At 36.3% G+C, this 14544-nt stretch overlaps 1 protein-coding gene across 1 annotated transcript; it reads right to left on the bottom strand.

The window, feature by feature from the left end:
- Positions 1-4627: 4627 nt before the first annotated feature.
- LOC129282717 (serine/threonine-protein phosphatase 6 regulatory ankyrin repeat subunit B-like) lies at positions 4628-14315 on the bottom strand. The gene is made up of 8 exons (XM_064113827.1): positions 10971-14315; positions 10558-10622; positions 10291-10405; positions 9949-9989; positions 9679-9802; positions 9103-9200; positions 8298-8412; positions 4628-7809 (listed from the first exon to the last, which is right to left on the bottom strand). The coding sequence occupies exons 1-8, from the start codon at positions 14295-14297 to the stop codon at positions 6868-6870; spliced, it is 4827 nt and encodes a 1608-aa protein (XP_063969897.1). The 5' UTR covers positions 14298-14315; the 3' UTR covers positions 4628-6867.
- Between the last annotated feature and the right edge of the window lie 229 nt (positions 14316-14544).

A 14544-nucleotide genomic window follows, 5' to 3' on the forward strand; every position in this document is an offset into this window, starting at 1 on the left:
ATCAAAAATATACTAAAGAGAAGAACTTAAAAACAGATTAAACATTACAAATGATCGTTATTGAACCTTGAATAACCAACTCCACATTATCTATACTATACTCTGTCACAACGTCAAAATGCATTAAATTGTTTAAGATCGTGACGTAACTAGCGATCGGGTGTAGCGACCACAAACAGAATTCAATAAAAATACAGAGACACATATTTCCAATGTATAATGCGATACGTGTCAGTTATTCTGGTAGAAAAATAATTTCTCAGTAATCATGCATTAGTAAATAAAACATAGCATTCTCTCAGTATTACGAACTACAACGCGTACGCATACACTTATCGACATTTGCTTATACATGCTGGCAGATTCCAGTGTAGGAGCCTATTTGATTCGAACAAGCATTCATGACTTCAAAATGAATAGTTGTCTAATACTAAGCTAAAACCTTCTTTAGAAGGGTATATACAAGCAATGATACAATTAAGTTTTTGTATGTCTATGACAAAGGATGTACACAGGTTTATACAAAAAAAATAAATATTAAACGCATGATTATGTTGCATCCCCCTAATTAACCAATCTAGATCTCTCCACATCTATTCACTGTGATGTGTTGGTTAAATCTTCTTTGGACTTATAGGTCACTGACACTGGGCTTACTTGATTTTGGTTGTAAATATGACTTACAAGATAATATATTCGCTAGGTTTGTGACATATAGTATAATGCAAACTTAAAGAACATTTATAAAGTAAATATATGTATAGATATATATATAGATATATAGAAGTGAAAACGAGTGGAAATAACTTGAGCTCTATATCAGCTCTGTATCACATCAGAATATCTACCTGAATATCTACCTTTTTACACTTTGTATCTGGAAGTGTGATGCATTCTCACCTTTAGGAAGATCTTAGTCAACCAAGTCATGACCTGGATGTACTTTGGTGACATATAAGCGGACTTTGTAACATTTATTTGCTGAATTTTCTTACCTGCTTCTGTGAGTTATCTTCAACCCAGTCCCAGCATATACCTTTTGGAGTAGGGTTTATCTTTGCTTCAAGCCTAAGCTTACCTGGGACCTAATCCAGCATTGATTTGAGGGGTCACTGTACTTCATCACTGACCTTTTGTGACATTGCCCTTTCATCCTGGATTATCTTTTGTATTGCATCGGATTAAACACTTGGAACCACCTCTCCACACAATGCCTGAAACACGCTCTGATGCCATACTAAAGAGCCAAGTAAAGGAGGTTCTAATGGATGATGAAGTTCTATCAACTATTAAAAGAACCATCTGTGAAGCAATGGATGTTAAACTCCAATCTTTGATTCTCAGACTGGATAAACAGGATGGTGTCATCATGGATCTTCAAAGTAAAATTGAAAACCTTGAGCATGATTTGAAGCATCTTCAGAAGCAGCGACAAACCTGTGAGGAAATAAATGTGAAGTTACAGCATTAATTAAATGATCAGGAACAGTATTCCCGAAGAAACTGTGTACGCATCTTTGGAGTCCCTGAACAAGAAAAGGAAAATACAACTGAGATGGTACGTGAGATCGCCAGGAAACATCTTGGAGTCAATCTCAAGGAGGAGGATATTGACAGATGTCATCGAGTTCGCCGGCGTATGGGACCACCAGAAGGGTTGCCAAGGAAACCGCGTGCAATTATTGTTAAACTCATTTCATACCGACTGCGAAGACTACTGCTACAAAATAAGAAGAAACTAAAAGAAAGCAATACTGGCTTCAGCATCTTTGAGGACTTGACTGTTACTAACAGATCACTTCTGTGGGAAGCCCAACGAGCTTGCAGAAAATCTGAAAGTAAGATCCAATCGGCTTGGTCGATGGATGGACGCATACTTGTAGCGGTCAAAACTTCAGACAACAAATTGCTGAAGAGAGTGATACACTCTGTGAAAGACATTGATCATATATAATCTTTCGAATACATAAGAACGCTGAAGAACATATTTGTACTTTTTTGCATACCGTTGAAATGGTTGTAGAAGTTTTTCTTTCTGAAGTCGCCTGATTAGTCATGTATATTCTTCTGAGAATATAGTGTCACCATTTAATCATGTCATATTTTTGTAAATCTATAACTTTTTTTATTATATAATACATCCAAGGTTATTGACCTACATGTTTCATCTGCTTGTATTTTTCTCACTTTATATATTTGTACGTTACTCTGATATTTCTATGCCTACTTGTTGTATATTAATGTTTATTTTTTATGTTATATTTGATTTCCTAATTGTTATTTTTATTTTTGCTGTGTATGCTTTGAATGTTGATTGAAGTGTGAATGTGTACATGCAAATACAACTGTATGGATATTCTCCAATATATTTTTCCTTTCAATGAAGTAAATGATGAAGAGTTTAAATGTATATTTTCTGAAGTGCAATATGATACCGTTGATAATGATAATTTTGATATGTTCTCGACATATATTGATTCTGATGAAAGTGGAATACTTGATGATATTGATCCAGATAATAATTTTTTTACATTTGATAAACCTGTTAAGTACTGGCTCCCTATTGATTTCAATGATAATTCAGATTTTACCACTGATGACAAACATAACTTTAGTATTCTCCATTTTAATTCCAGAAGTCTTAATAAAAATTATTTCGCTATTGATCAATTTCTTAATCAAATTAAGTTAAAATTTTCTATATATGGTTTTAGTGAAACCTGGATTAATGAAAATACCCCGTTATTATTTAATAGAGATAATTATACTTTTTATCATAATGACAGACAAGGTAGGAAAGGTGGGGGTGTTGCACTTTTGGTTAATAATTCACTTAATGTTAAAGTAAGGGAGGATATATCTTTACCAGAAACCATTTGTGAATCTCTTTTTATTGAAATTATTTCGGATAGTTCAAAAAATATTATTGTTGGTATTATATATAGAAACCCTAATAAACCCATTCTTGAATTTAATGAAAATTTCAATAGTTGTCTTGGAACAATATCCACAGAAAATAAATCTATTTTTTTAATGGGTGATTATAATGTAGATCTTCTTAAATATAATACTTGTCAACACATTAATGATTTTGTAAACATTATGTATAATAATTCTCTTCGTCCATTAATTGACAAACCAACAAGAATTTGTAAACGGTCTGTAACATTGATTGATAACATATTCACAAATGTAGTCGACAAAGATATTCATTCTGGTGTTTTTTTATAGTGGAATAACTGATCATTTACCCATTTTCCAAATAACCAACCTTTCTATTAAATTATACAAAGAACCAACGTCTTTATTTTATGTAAAACTTACAGATCCATCAAGTTTAAGTTCATTTAAGAAAGATTTAGCTACTTTAGAATGGAACGAAGTATTCTCAGCATGTGATGTAGATAATGCATATAACTCCTTTATAAATTTATTTAAAACTACGTATAAACATAATTTTGCTCCCCGTAAAATAAAGAGAAAGAATACCCCACGAAAACCTTGGGTTACGCCTTCACTTCTAAAATGTATAAATAAAAGGCATAGATTATATAAAATATTTTGCAAAAAAAGAAATAATATCAGTGAAAATAAATATAAACATTATAGAAATAAATTGAACTCCATTTTACAGTCTGCGAGGAAAACCTATTTTAGTGATTTATTACAAAAGAATAGAAACAAGATGTCTAAAACCTGGGAAGTTATTAATAATCTATTAGGAAAGAAAAGAAAATGTCAATATCCTAGTTATTTTTTTAAAGAAGAAAGAAAGTTAACAGATCCTCAATCGATAGTAAATGAATTTAATTCATATTTTTCTAGCATTGCTGTCAAACTCAAATCTCAACATATTAAAAACCCTAAGTGCCATTTTAGTTCCTTTTTAAAAGTCCCTTGCAATAATTCCATATTTTTTCACCCAACCAATGAATCAGAGGTTTTAAATATAGTTAAATGTATAAATTCTTCCAAAAGCCAAGATTTCGAAGGACTTACGCAATATACTATTAAACATGTTATCCATTTTATTGTTAAACCCATTGTACATATTTGTAATCTGTCCTTTTTATCTGGTAAGGTTCCTATGAACTTCAAAGTAGGAAAAATTATACCCATATTTAAGAAAGGGGATCCCCATATATTTTCTAACTATCGCCCTATAACTTTGCTCCCTTGTTTTTCTAAGATATTAGAAAAATTGATTTACAATAGGGTTTTTAATCATATAAATAGATATAATCTCCTTGATGACTCTCAGTACGGTTTTAGAAAACAATCCTCCTGTGCACATGCTTTAATTGACCTTCATGATTACACCCAAAATAAATTAACAAACAAAGTTCATACATTAGGCTTATTTCTTGATCTATCTAAAGCGTTTGATGTCATCAACCATGATATTCTCCTCTGTAAATTACAGTTTGTTGGTATACGTGGTGTAGCCTTACAGTGGTTTAAGAATTATTTGAGTAATCGTTTCCATTTCACATGTTATAATAATTTTGTTTCCGATAGAAAGAGGATCCAGTGTGGAGTCCCACAGGGCTCTATACTGGGTCCTCTCCTTTTCTTGATCTATATAAATGATCTGAGCTCTTCTTCATCCTTTTTTCGTTTTATACTGTTTGCCGACGATACCAACTTAATTGCATGTCATAAAGATTTCAATAGATTAATATTACAGGTAAATAGAGAATTAGAAAATGTTATACAATGGTTTGATGCTAATGAATTAATCATAAACAATGACAAAACGTGTGTATTATATTTTAATAGAAAATCCCACCCATATAATTGTAAGGATATTAGAATACTTATAAACCATGTTAATTTGAATGTGTGTACTTCAGTTAAATTTTTAGGAATAATTCTTGATGATACTTTATCTTTCCAGGACCATCGTCAATATATTGCAAACAAAATATCTAAAAACATTGGTATACTCCGTAAATTACGTATATCCCTACCTCAAAATGTATTATTTATGTTGTATAACTGTTTAATTTTACCATACTTATATTATTGTACCATTACCTGGGCAGCAGTGGGTAAAACTAAATTAGAATTTTTATACAAACTGCAAAAGAAAGCTCTTAGAATATGTACAAATTCTCATTTTCAAGCTCACTCTCGTCCTTTATTTTTTAGGTTACAAACACTTACGATTTATGATATATATACATTCCAAATTGCCATAATGATGTTTAATGTTAATAATAGTATTGCACCTAAAATAATTTGTCAAATGTTTACTCTTAATAAATCTATCCATTCCCATAATACCCGCTCATGTATAAAATACCATTACCCAAAGGTTTCGTCTCAGTCCTTACTCAACTCTCTTAGACACAACGGTCCCCGTATTTGGAACAATTTACCTAATAATTTTATGTCATGCACTACATTGTCATCTTTTAAGGTCTTATTGAAGAGACAGCTCGTCTCTTCCTATTCCTTGTAACTCTATTTTAAGTACCTATGTATCATGCGTGTGATGGTGTGTGTGTGTGTGTGTGTGTGATGGTGTGTGTGTGTTTATATTATATCGTAACATGTGTTTCTTTTCCCTGTTTTGGGGGACTATGACTCACAAGTTTTTTAAACTTTCATATTAGTCTCCAATTTCATTCATTAGATTAAATCTCGATTGTTGCATGTTACTTTGTATATATTTTATGATTTTATGATTGAAATAAAATTGAAATTGAATTGGAAAAAAAAAATGTATAAATATATGTATAGATCACTTCATTATTATCATGATTATACCGTAATTGTTTTTGTAATTTCTTGACTCTTTTGTAACATTACTTTTTTGTTGATTTTATGTATATTTTTATGCTCTTTTGTAAAACATTTGTCAATTCAGCTTAACAAGCTGCGATCATATGTTTTAATAAATCTTGAATCTTGAATCTTGAATTACATGATATTCATTAAATATAATACAATATCGCATAATATGCAGGCACAAATTAAAACTCCATCGAAATTTTAACTTTTGATATGAATAATACGTAACATGTGCACATCTATCCAGTGATGCTACTCATGCACTGTACAATTTTAGACAAATCAAGTTACTTAAATGGTGATTAGTAAAACAAGTTCAGACGAAATATTATACACAATCCGATTCTCTCTAAACAAACTTAAAGCAAAGAGACAGTACATCATCTAACCAGAATAACATATGCCTACAATATAAGATTGTTCCACTCCCATTTTCGGGGAACAATACAAACGGGCTTAATATTTCAGCAAGTGCCAATCACCACAAAATCTGTTCAAGATCTTAAACATGTTAAATGGATATCAACAAAATACATGTGAAGGCTTCAATTATAGGGGCAATCGTGCCTAATTTCTGGTCCGTTAAAATGTTGAATGGTCGATTGTTGCTTATTGTTGAATATTTTATTTTGTATTCCTTTGTGGACCAGGTTTAACCAACGTTGTGTAATCATTAGCCTCTTCTTGACTGAATTTATAGTGAAAGTCCTGAAGTGACATGAGATTTCAAGACCTTGCTCTCAACTGCTTTAATAAAACTAAAAGTTTCCCTAAACTGATTCAGAAAAACATTTTGGAATATAAGTGGAACGATCTCAGTTTCGAACGAAATTTGAACCCGCATTATAAATATTCAACACTGCACAACATATGCGAGGATCGCTCCCCGAAAAACGGTTATGTCTTCTCCTTCACTTAAACAAGTTTAACTAGGCAAAGCGATTTTGAAAAATACATCGTAAGTCGGTTTTCCGACCGTTTTGGAAGGTCGCTTTTCTAAAACCGCTTTAAGTGCTCATATAACACAATAAACTAGTTTCAACTAAACAAGTCACGAGAAGGGGTCCATGACTAACACATGATCACAACGGCAAGAAGATACATGAGCAGGTACAGAAAGTGCCAATGTGATAGAACCATGAATGATCTGCGAGCTCCAGACCCTACATCCGAATCTGCGTAGGTTTGAGGTGTCGGGTCAGCAGGCCTATTGGATTGTTCACTAACAGTCTTGCCCCTACAGGTATTCTTCTCTGTACTGGGAATACCAGAATGTCCAGGGGGCCACTCAAAGTCGTTGCAGGTTGCGGCACCTACGGTGGATGTTATGTCATGTGAACAGCATGAGAAATGGGTTATATCGGGTAGGAAGAATATACCTCTGGTGGTGTGCCCATTATCTGTAATGTTATGCACTTTGGCGAGATCCCGGTCGTTCTGGAAGCACGTCAGTATAGTTGGTTTACTTCCGGTCTTGGCCCAACAATGTACTTCATACGGATACTCACTATCACTCAAAGTGATTGAGCAATATGCCGGACCGGGAGGACGCTGTACAACAACCTCCTTCTTCTGAGTATCATACAGAACGTTTTCCAAACTATGCCACACTCCGGTGAGTATGTACCGATCTTCATCTACGGTGTCAACGTTATCTATTGTCATATTCACACAGGCAGATGTATCTTTGTCTGCGACAGTGGTAGTGAATCTAGAGACTTGAGCTGGTTCTTTGAAGCCATCAATTTCATTTAGTCCATCGATGCAGAAAGGACGTCGTTTCGATTCGAACTGGATTGTGTAAAAAAGAGAAAACTGGAGTGTACTGGATGGACGCTCGAGATAGAATGTGACTACGCCACGTGTACCTGCTTCCAACGTAACCGGTTCGGAGAGCCTTAAGTTGCCTGCTACGAGTATTGGAAAACAGGCAAAGTAGAAGACCAAAGCGAGAATCGCCTGATGGAGGAGGGTCGGGATCGAAAAACAATTATCATTGTTTCGACGTTCGCTCTGTAAGAAAGATATGATAGCATACGTGAATTAGTCATGTCGTGAATTCGGAGGGTCATTTAAATTACACCGTTTTTCACAAGTCGTCTACTTTTATATTATGATCTCTTATTTTGTAAATGAAACGGTATATAATTCATGCCGTGCTGCAAATGATCGAGCAATTTGCATAAAGTCTATGAAAATAGATAATGAATTTCATTGTTCCATGTTATAAATCTGCAATAATTCAATCATCAAATAATTCAAAACCCCAGTCAAAATATCACAATCAAAACGAAACGTATCAATAAAACAAGATAGCTAGGACAAAGGATTGCATAAAACTTGCAATTAAATGCACCTTGAGTTTGAAATAAACACAAGCGTGCTATTACAAATATTTTAGGACATGCAATTGATTTCTTAATTGCATCGGATCACAACGATTTACGTAAAACCCGGGTCTTTGTGGTCCTACTATTCCAGGCTATCTTGTGAAAGGTTACCTTTATTCCCGGTTTTGGATCTACTGCGTCGTTTTCACTGGTGATAGGCAAATCATCAGTAGCTGGTACCTCACCTCCATGAAGTTGTATTTTTGGTTTGGAGACACAAGACACACTGAAACGTAGTAAGAAATGTAATAGGTTATATGCACATTTGGGTGGTTGTCTATTTTTTTAGGTGATTTTCTTAAAAACACGTTAGACGAAGACATTTGCGAATGTTGTCTAATTAAATTAACTGTCGGTATATTGAATGTACTCCTTAGATTCTCCTGGCGGATTATTATCATTGGACTAGTATTTTGCTAATATTTTTCTTTACATGCTTGATTTTATTTTTCATCTGGCCCTGCTTTTTGTGTAATTTTCATATATCTACTTTTATTGATGTATATGCAGGGCCGTAGTCTTTTCTTGAGGGGTGTCTTTTTGTCAGGCCTTAATGCTTATGACTGTCATCTCCCATGAAATGACTGTTATTTATTGTTATTTTACCTTGAGATATTGTCTATTAATTTTTTGTTGTAGGTTTAACTGTTGCATGGAAACAAAATAATCATTCAATAATACATTTACATGTATGTGTGTACATTCATTCATTCATGTGGTAGAGTTAACAGTAGTATGTTCCGGACTTCAGGGTATCAGACGCGATTAGCAGCTATTGCCATTGTGTGCCCCCTTTTAACAAAGATGTTATTTTCTTGCTTGTACATCAGTAATATTGTCTTTATATATTTTTTCCAACTTGAACTACTACATGTAAGATAAGTAATGGTGGTATATTTATGTATCATACTCTTACCGTATCGGACAACAAGCAAAGAAGAAGGCTAAAGCGAGAATCACCCGATTGAGGAGGGTCAGGATCGAAAAACAATTCGTATTGTTTCGATGTTCACTCTGCAAGAAGAGTATAAGATAGAAAAAAGGAATTAGTCATGTGAATTCGGAGGAGTATTTAAAATACACTTTTTTCACACGTGGTATTCTTTTCTACATGATCTGGTACTTTGTAAATCAAACGGTACATAAGTTAGTCCAGCCTGCAAAGGTCTGAGAGATCTGGACAAATTGAAAGAAAACTTCACTACACTAGTGCACGCGGAACATCTCTAGATTCAAGACTCAAGTCTCACAGAAAACTTTCACTTCACATCAACATCGATAAGTTAACAACTAATTAAGTCTACAATCAATATTTCAGAAGATTGCCTAAAACTTGCAATTACATGCAATTTGAGTTTCAAATATACAGGGGGACACTTTTAAAAATGGTAAGGACGTGCCCTTGATTTCTAATTGCATTGGATCAGAACGATTTGTGCAACATCTCGATCTTTGTGGCTGTCCTGTTCCAGGCACTCCTGTAAACAATTACCTTTATTCCTGATTTTGGATTTACTGCGTCGTTTTCATTGGTCATTCCGGTGACAGGAAAATCATCAGTATCTGGTACCTCACCTCCATGAAGTTGTGTTTTTGGTATGGAGATACAAGACAGACTGAAACATAATAAGAAATATAATAGGTTATACACAATCAGGATGGTTTTCTCTTTCCGAAGTGAATATAAAAAAGATAGACGAAGACATTTGTAAGTCAAGATTTATGTATTGTAGGTAAAAAAGCCTCACGCTTTTAGTCTTACCGTGTATAACGAAGAGTTGTCGTGATAATGTAGCCGAGATTCTGAGGATAAAACATAAAACTATCATGTTCAAGTGAGGTAATGTATTGCGTAGGTAGTTGTCTTTTAAAACTAGGCCTAGTGGATTATGCAATTATCTGAATTATCTACAATTATTAGGTTAATTGCAAAGATGCATAATAAACCCTCGCAGGGGAACCAATAGTGACATCATTCTTCATTGTGAAACTAAAATGTTTTACGACATGAACTTGGTATCCAAGTTGCATTGGATCATAACGATTTGTGCATCACAGGGATTTGTGTGGCTGTCCTATTCCCGGCAATCTAGTGAAATGTTACCTTTGTTCCCGGTTTTGGATCTACTGCATCGTTTTCACTGGTGATAGGCAAATCATCAGTAGCTGGTACCTCACCTCCAGGAAGTAGGGGTTTTGGTTTGGCGACACCTGACTCACTGAAACATAAAAAGAAATTGAATAGGTTATACACAATTTGGGGCGATTTTCTTTTCCTGAGCTACTTGAATATCTTAAAAAAAGCTAGAAGGCATTCGTAACAAATGTAAGATAAGGTAAGGTGTTAGAATCTCAAACCACAAGTTCTTACCGTGTAGGGCGAATAGTTGTCTTGATATGTCGGGAAAGGCTATCAGGGCTCATTCGCCAGGAATTCTGTTGGTGAAAAATAAAAGTATCATGTTAAAGTGTGGGATTGCGTAGTTGTCTTTTAAATCTAGGCCAAAATGATTATTCAATTATCTAATAAAATGGTAATTTGTTACATTAGATTGAATGCAAAGATGAATGATAAACCCAGACTTGAGACCATTGTTCTAAATATTTCAAAAGGCTGCATTAATATTGGAAAATAAATATCAATAGAAAGAGAATTGATGTAGTACAATTTAATATTCAAAGGATTGAACTTTCAATTAAATCAAATAATTCTAATTACTTATTAAATCATTGTTTTACTGCATTCTAGAAAAATAAATTTAGAGAAGCGGGTAGTATACTTACTTGCGTAGAAACAGGTACCGTTACCTCATGGACACCTAATGACATGTGGTAGCAGGACTCCCCATTAGTACCAGACAATCTGTCACAAGCGGACACCTTAGAAATCCCAGAGCCTCGGAACACTTCTTGGCAATTTCCGTCAAGTCGAAGACACTTTTCTGTATCATTATGCCGTTCATCTTGCACTTCCGCTCTCAACCGAATGATAATTTTTTGGCCATCTTCATGACCTGCATCTTCAGCTGCTTGGAGTGATGTTATTCCATCTGTCTTCTTTGTGTCTTTATGCAGTTCATCTTTCACGTCTGCTTTTAACCTGATGAGAAATTGTTTGACATCTTCATGACCTCCATCTTCTGCTGCTTGAAGTGGTGTCATACCATCTGCATCTTTGGCATTAGTGTCTGCTCCATTTTCTACCAGGTAGGTAACTACAGGCAAGTGTCCTTCTTGTGCCGCTGCATGGACTGGTGTCCATTCGTTTCTGTCAGCCTGATTAATACAGGCACCTTGGGTAACCAGCATTTCTACAGAATCCATGTCACCATTGTAACTAGCTGCCAAAAGCGGAGATTTGCCATTGTGTGTTTCGCCATTTACATCACACCCTGTCATAGCAAAATAGTTTACTAAGTGTGTGTAACCATGCTGGGCAGCAATATACAGAACAGTCATTCCTTTGAACCCCGTTTTCGTAGCTCCATTGCAAATCAGATATCGTACAACATCCACCTTGCCACCGCAGACTGCAGCGTGTAATGGAGCCCAGCCATTGTCGGCCATTTTGTTCACATTTGATCCATGATTGATGAGCTTTTCGACGATCTCAAGTGAACCATTGGCTGCAGCAGCATGAAGAGGAATACGCCCAGTGCCATTATCCTCATTCACATCAGCGTCATTGCAAAGGAGAAGATCGACTATATCCAAGTGACCTGCAGATGATGCGATGGATAGTGGTGTCCTTCCTCTAAACTTGGTTAGCTTGGCGCCCTTCTCCAACAAATACTGCACGATAAACAAGTTCCCGCTTTGAAGTGCTTCATGCATCGGGGTCCATCCATCGGAGTCGCCCTTGTTCACATCTGACCCTTGCTCAACTAGATAGTGGACAAGTTCGATATCACCTTTCATAGCTGCACTATGGAGAGGAATCCGACCCAAATTGTCTTCATCATTCACATTAGCCACTCCGTGATTAAGGTGTTTGACGATATCAAAGTGACCACTTTGAGCTGCAATGTGAAGAGAAGTCATTCCTCTACATTTGATGTCTATCGCCCCTTTCCACATGAGATACCTAACGACTTCCAGGTGGCCATTTTGGACCGCTGCGTGAAGTGGCGTCCATCCGTCAATGTCAGTCTTGTTCAAATCCGATCCGTTCTCGATGAGAGTTTCAACGACTTGGATTCTGCCAGTGGCAGCAGCAGCGTGAAGAGGAATCTGCCCTCTGTGACTCTCCGCATTTACTGAAATTCCTCTTGAAATCAGAACGTTTACTGCATCCAAGTGGCCAAGTCGAGATGCCATGTACAGTAAACTCTCTTCCTTACATTGGTTCGCTTTAGCTCCATTCGCAAGCAGATAGTCTATGACCTCACAATTGCTATTCTTAATTGCATACTCCAACGGGGTCCAGCCTTTCTCATCGCACCCATTTATATCAAACCCTTGATGCACGAGATAGCGCACGTTGTCTAAGTCATCATGGGAAGCTGCCAAATGAAGTGAAATGCGATTCATGAAGAACCTGACGATATCCAAATGACCAGATGCTACTGCTCCATAGAGTGAGGCCGTTTCATCAAATCTCCCATCCGCAAGATACTTGACGGTATCCAAATGGCCATGTATAGCTGCCAAAGCTAATGGTGTAGAACCTGTGTTGTCGAATTCTTTCTTGTGGCAGTTTTTATCTGCAAGATATTTGACGGTTTCAAGTCGACCTTTTGCAGCTGCAATGTGGAGAGGGGCGTAACCACGATGATCTTGTTTGCCAATTTTCGATCCTTGTTCAATGAGATACTTCACGACGCCCAAGTGACCCCCGCGGGCTGCCACGTGGAGAGGAGTTTGTCCACTGACGTCGAGCTCACTGGCATCAGCTCCCATCTTGATGAAATATCGGAGTATGTTTAGGTGACCATGGATAGCTGCCAAGTGCAGAACACCTTTTCCATCATACTTGGTGATTTTGGCTTGCTGCGTTACGAGATAATCAAGTACATCCAAATGACCATTTAAAACTGCCCCGTGGACTGGTGTGAAATCTTCGTGATCTTCCTTATTTATGTCACATCCTTCTTCGACGAGACATTTGGCAATGTCAAGGTATCCCTTCAAAGCTGCTACGTGGAGAGGATTTTGTCCGATGCTGTTTTCCTCGTTCACTTTGCCGCCTCTGGAAATAAAAAGCTTGACCAGATCTAGGCTGCCAAACGATGCTGACGCAAAGAGGAGACTATCTCCTCCATAAGGAGTCTCCTCAGCCCCTTTCTCGAGGAGATAGTTGACAATATTGGAATGGCCATTTCTCACTGCATGATGAAGAACTGTTAGACCCATGTCATCTTCTACATTTATGTCCCATGTCTCATGTACTAGGATTTTAAAGATGTGAATGTTCCCAGCTGCAGCTGCCATGTGTAAAGGGGTTCTTCCACGAATATCCCGTTTGTAAATATCTGCTCCGTTCAAACTAAGAAACAATGCAGAGAGATATTGATTGTTGTGCACAGCAGCATGAAGAGCTGTCTGACCCAGACCACATTCGGCATCCACATCTGCTCCCTGCTTCACGAGGAGTTTTACGATATCCTCATGTCCTTCTTCAGCAGCTCCATGGAGAGCCCTGCGTCCATCTTTATTTGCTTGATTCGGGTTTGCGCCGTTTGCAACGAGAAATTTAACCCTCATCAAATGACCGTTTGAAGCCGCTTTGTAGAGGGAAGTGCATCCTTCCTCATCTGTCTGGTCTATGTCAGGGTTGAATGATCGTTCTGGTGAGATCGAGAGAAGACATTCGTTCAGGTCTGCCTTCAAAACAATGCTTCTCAGTTTCTTCCTAACAATGGATTTAAGTGTTTCAACACAGTCGGTGGTCAAAATGTTGGCCTTTGGTAACATTGGAACGCTATCGCTACCCTGAGACAGTTTCGACATCATATCGTCTTCATCTGTATCAGGTTGTTGCGATGTGGGGAGGTTACGCGAAAAAATATATCCTCCATTGTTGGCATACGCATTGCGGCCACTTTGCCCAGAATTCACAACTCCTAATGTTGGTTGTATACCTGTGCTTAGATAGGTTTTGATAAGAGGCATGTTGATTCATTTTGATCTGTAAAGAAAAGAGTATTAAAAAAAGAAAACAATATTTTGATAATCATTACATTAATCATATTTGAATAGTAGTATTTTACTTAAATTACCAACTAAAATATAAAAGTTTCGTACTATTTTCTATTCTTACAGATTTGACAATAATGACCAACTTGAACCTTAAAATATTTATAAAATAATAATTCCACATGTTCAGTGAGGAATATTAACTTTGTCAAACAGGACATAT

Source organism: Lytechinus pictus, chromosome 19, assembly GCF_037042905.1.
Source record: "Lytechinus pictus isolate F3 Inbred chromosome 19, Lp3.0, whole genome shotgun sequence".
NCBI classification, from domain to species: Eukaryota; Metazoa; Echinodermata; class Echinoidea; order Temnopleuroida; family Toxopneustidae; genus Lytechinus; species Lytechinus pictus.

What these genes read in the sequence shown, in the direction of transcription:
- LOC129282717 (XM_064113827.1), bottom strand. Translation starts at nt 14,297, where the DNA reads ATGCCTCTTATCAAAACCTATCTAAGCACAGGTATACAACCAACATTA. An exon ending in ACAACTATTCGCCCTACACG is followed by an intron (nt 10,406 to 10,557) that starts GTAAGAACTTGT and finishes TTTATGTTTCAG; the next exon opens with TGAGTCAGGTGTCGCCAAAC. An exon ending in TTTGCTTGTTGTCCGATACG is followed by an intron (nt 8,413 to 9,102) that starts GTAAGAGTATGA and finishes ACTACGTTTCAG; the next exon opens with TGTGTCTTGTGTCTCCAAAC.